This window comes from Elephas maximus, chromosome 3 (genome assembly GCF_024166365.1).
Source record: "Elephas maximus indicus isolate mEleMax1 chromosome 3, mEleMax1 primary haplotype, whole genome shotgun sequence".
Taxonomy (NCBI): Eukaryota; Metazoa; Chordata; class Mammalia; order Proboscidea; family Elephantidae; genus Elephas; species Elephas maximus.
The window spans coordinates 16,098,767-16,103,854 of NC_064821.1; the positions used below are offsets into that span (position 1 = coordinate 16,098,767).

At 40.7% G+C, this 5,088-nt stretch overlaps 1 protein-coding gene across 1 annotated transcript; it reads right to left on the reverse strand.

Moving 5' to 3' along the window:
• Positions 1 to 2,272: 2,272 nt before the first annotated feature.
• Positions 2,273 to 3,208, reverse strand: LOC126070917 (olfactory receptor 7G2-like). Its single transcript, XM_049875246.1, has one exon. It carries the CDS (start codon positions 3,206 to 3,208, stop codon positions 2,273 to 2,275), a length of 936 nt encoding a protein of 311 aa, XP_049731203.1.
• Between the last annotated feature and the right edge of the window lie 1,880 nt (positions 3,209 to 5,088).

A 5,088-nucleotide genomic window follows, 5' to 3' on the forward strand; every position in this document is an offset into this window, starting at 1 on the left:
ACCTAGGAAGTCTCTCATACAAAAACTTTTACACACCTTGCTATACACTCCTAGCTGCTCTTCCCCTAATGATACAGCACACCCTTCTCCACCCTGTATTCCCCGTGTCCATTCAACCAGCTCCTGTCCCCCTCTGCCTTCTCATTTTACCTCCAGACGGGAGCTGTCCACATAATCTCATGAGTCTATTTGAGCCAAGAAGCTCACTCCTCAAAGTATCATTTTCTGTCTTATAGTTTAGAAGAGTTGGCTGAAGGTTGGCTTTGGGGGTATTTCCAATCTTGGGCTAACAGAAGGTCTGGGGACCATGACCTCTGGGGTCCCTCTAGTCTTAGTCAGACCATTAAGTCTGGTCTTTTTACAAGAATTTGAGGTCTGTGTCCCACTGTTCTCCTGCTCCCTCAGGGATTCTCTGTTGTGTTTCCTGTCAGGGCAGTCATTATGGTAGCAGGGCACCATGTAGTTCTTCTGGTCTCAGGATGATGTAGTCTCTGGTTTGTGTGGCCCTTTCTGTCTCTTGGGCTCACATTTATCTTGTGTCTTTGGTGTTCTTCATTCTCCTTTGCTCCAGGTGGGTTGAGACTAATTGATGAATCTTAGATGGCCACTTGCTAGCGTTTAAGACTCCAGACACCACTCACCAAAGTGGGATGTGGAACGTTTCTTTAATACATTTCATTATGCCAATTGACCTAGATGTCCCCTGAAACCATGGTCCCCAGACCCCTGTCCCTGCTACTCTGGCCTTCAAATTGTTTGATTGTATCCAGGAAACTTCTTTGCTTTTTGTTTAGTGCAGTTGTGCTGACTTCTCCTGTATTGTGTGTTGTTTTTCCCTTCACCTAAAAAATTCTTGTCAACTATATAATTAGTGAATATCCCTCTCCCTCCCTCCCCACCCTCATAACCATCAAAGAATATTTTCTTCTGTGTTTAAACCTTTTCTTGAGTTCTTATAATAGTGGTCTCATACAATATTTCTCCTTTTGCGACTGACTAGTTTCACTCAGCATAATGCCTTCCAGATTCCTCCATGTTATGAGATGTTTCATAGATTCATCATTGTTCTTAATCGTGGTGTGGTATTCCATTATGTGAATATACCAGAATTTATCCATTCATCTGTTCATGGGCACCTTGGTTGCTTCTTTCTTTTTGCTATCATAAACAATGATGTAATGAACATGGGTGTGCATATATCTGTTCATGTGAGGGCTCTTATTTCTCTAGGGTGAAGCTACCTCATGGAGGACTGACTAAAGCCCGACTGTCCTTTTTTTGCACTCTCTGTCTCTGAAGTTTTTGTAATGAAAGGTAACACTGTTGTTCAAGCATTTCAGAGTCAGAGTTCATATTTTCTTATTAGAAGGAAAGCCTTCTTCACTGGTAAGATTCAGTTATCACACAATTATCTGAAGCAACTGATATAACCTAAATATGACAGTTTTATAGATTATGTAGTGGGAAAGTGGTAGTTCAGTGATAGCATTATCACCTTCCATGTGGGAGTCCCAGGATTTATTTCTGGCCAATTAACCTCATGTACAGCTATAACCTGTCTGTCAGAGAAGCACCTAGTGTTGTTATGATGCTGAATAGGTTTCAGTGGATCTTCCACATTAAGTAGGAAACAAGACCTGGCAATCTGCTTACAAAAAGCAACCAATGAGACCCCATGGATCACAAATATCCTACCCCATTGTGCATGGGGTAGCCATGAGTCAAGGGCCAACTTGGTGGGAGCTAACAACAACCACAAAACTATGGTGGATGCTAATGTTACCAGGGACACACATGGTTTACCAGTGACATGTCATGGTCATAACTAAATTCGGGCACCAAAGATCACCTCTCTTGTCTCTCAGTGGGATTAAGCCTGGTTTCCATTCATAGGACTCTATCCATGGCATCAGGCAGAAGCTAGTCTCTAGCTATTTCCACAGCCTTGTCTACATCCTTTCCCTACCTTTACATTGTCTCCTGCTTTCTTTATTCTGAGAATGTGCCACCAAAATAAATCAACCCTGCCTTAGGCTCTGCTTCTATGGAACCTACCCAAAGAGACTCAGCTTAGGGAATTAAAATAATTTGTCAAACAGCACAGAGCTACGCATAAAGTCAGATTTCAAACTGAATTTGAGTTACCGTTAGCCATTATGTTATGTTGTCATTTTAGAAGAAGGTATTGATGGGAGAGTCAGGCATTCAACCTCACAAGTATTCCTTCGCTTTGATGCAATTTAGAAACCTAAGCCGAAAGTAGGTAATATAATCACTGAAAAGCAGGTATGCTCCTGATGATTTTTCTCAAAGCCCCCTTCATGTCCCTGTTTCTCAGGCTGTAGATAAAGGGGTTCATCATGGGAGTGACCACAGTGTACATAACTGAAGCTACTGCAGTCTTCCTGGAAGAGTGTGTAAATGCAGCACTAATATATGAACCAAAGCCTGTCCCGTAGAACAAGGAAAGAACTGAGAAGTGAGACCCACAGGTGGAAAAAGCTTTATACATTCCACCTGCTGATGTCATTCTCAAAATGGAGGAGACAATTTGAGTATAAGAAAAAATGATTCCAGAGAGAGGAATACCTCCTAATATGGTAGCTGTAAAATATGTGATGATTTTATTGATGAGGTTATCAGAACAGGCAACCTTGGTGATCTGAAGAACTTCACAGAAGTAAGGAATTTCCAGATCTGTGCAGAAGGACAGTCGCAATAACATCAGACTGTGGAGCAAGGCATTCAAGATGCTAACCAACAAGGAGAGTAGAATTGTCAGACCACAGAGGTGGGGGTTCATGATGACAGTGTACCTCAGTGGGTGACAAATGGCTACATAGCGGTCATAGGCCATTACTCCAAGGAGAAAATTTTCTAAAGTAACAAAGACCAGGGCAAAGCAGACCTGGGTGAGGCAGCCTGCATAAGTGATGCTCTGATTCTGTACTTGGAGGTTCACCAGCATCTTTGGGATCGTGGTGGTGCTGAAACAGATGTCAGTGAAGGACAGATTGGCAAGAAAGAAATACACAGGGGTGTGGAGTTTGGGGTCAGAGGTGACAGCCAGAAAAATGATCAGGTTTCCTAGGACAGTGACCAGGTATATGAACAGAAACAGATTAAATAAAAGGGGCTGTAGTTCTGGATCCTCCGTCAGTGCCAGGAGAAGGAATTTTGAAATACCTGTTTGATTTCTGAGTTCCATGCAGTTGATGAATACGGTGGAAAAGATATGATAAGATACTAAAATACGTGGTTCCTGGACCAGCAGCCACTGTATCACCAGAGGCAAGCATCGTCTTGGAAAAGAAGGGAGAGGAAAAAAGAGGAAAACAAATGGGGTGTCTTCATCATGCTTGTTTTGTTACTTAAAAAATACATGGATGCTGATATAGCAAAGAATTCTGGAAAGATATAAAACAGACATCATGGCTAGTGTTTTGGTTTGTTTTGTTTTTGCATAATCTGCTAGTATGATCATTTATATTTTTGGTAATTTTTTAAAGACAAATGTATAAACTAGGGAAGCAGCCTAATGTGTCTATCTGGGTCTCCACCTCTTTCATCATAGATCAGGGCTGGACAACAGAGATATTATGAAGCTGTTTTAATAACCAGAAATGAGAAGATAAAGTGAAGTCAACACCCTACCCTCCCTTCCCCAAGAATGCAAGTAAATGTCAGAGCTTTCTGTAACAGTCATTCTGCTTGCTCAGGAAGAACATCGTCCCTGCCATAATAGAGAGAGAGAAGAAGACTACTGGAATGAGAGCTGCTTGAGTCTTGATGCAAAGATACACGGAAAAATATCAGAAAGATGGCAGACAGGCAGATATCCTATGGGTGACTTTGTTCTGATTACTTTATGTATGTACTCTATTCACAGTTTTACCTGGACGGATCTATGCTAAAACACCTGCCCTCATTTCTAAACATTAGCTAAGCAGTTTTAAGTTACCTGGTTGGCATCACTAAGGAATGATGTTTGACATCTGCCCTGAATGGTGAAGTTTGAAAATGTGTCCTCAGGAAAGGCAGAGGGACAGAATGAAGCTTCAGGCTCCTGATCAAGAAGGGTCATCTGTTGTGGAGTCCCAGGTGTGCTGCTTCCTGACTGGGGAAGGGCTGTTGAGTAAGGTGGTCATAGGCTGACTATTTGCAGTCTGTAATTTGGATTTGCAATATCCAAAGCTCCTCATTAACCAAACACTTTTATTGTCATTCAGATCCCAGGACAATACAAACCTCTAAAAAAGACCAAGGCATTAGAAGAGGAAAATTCAGGATGGCTGATTCCCTGTCCTGAGAGACCAGGTATCTGCCGTCCACCGCTCTCTACCTGTTTCTGCTCACCTTCTTCTTCCATATCTTTCATAAATTGACACATCATCCTTACAATTATGTTCTCGTCTTTATTTATTTACAAGTAAAATCATTTCGATCTTATCAATGATATCAGGAAGTCTGAAATGCAATTTTGGAAAAATACAGTTTACATATGTGGGTATAAATATTATATTTATAAATATATTTAAGATATCATAAAAATGCAAGCATTCAGATTTGTTTCTTCATATGAGTCACTGAATGTTTCTTGGATGTTAACCTTCATTCTGTTTATACTTATGGAAGATTCTAAGCTATTCTCTGTGATCGATTCTGACTAACATCACTGTTGAGAGACATATTATTCCCTTTTTAGGATTTCCAACTTTATCACAGCTTTTCCAGTTTCATCACAATAGTTTCAATCTATATTCTTTCCATTAGTGGAAGGTGGGTTGATAATTTGGCTCTTGATTTGAACAGAGTTGTAAGAAATCACAGTGTCATGACTAGGCACTAGTGTGCAGGTTTATCCACATTCTCAGTAGACTTAGTTAGATGGCAGATAGTGAAGACGGTGTTGCATGGGAATATTCACAGAAAAGCACTTAATTTTTAAAAGCTGACCATCCAAAAAGTTCAACAAGTCACATACAGGATAGACTTCAAAGAAAATAATCAAGTCATATCATAATCGCACTCGCTAAAACCAAAGACAAAGAAAGAATCCTGAGAGCAGCTGAAGAAAAATGAAAAATC

Excerpts from the sequence above, each read along its gene's own strand:
- LOC126070917 (XM_049875246.1), bottom strand. The coding sequence starts at position 3,208 with ATGGAACTCAGAAATCAAACAGGTATTTCAAAATTCCTTCTCCTGGCA.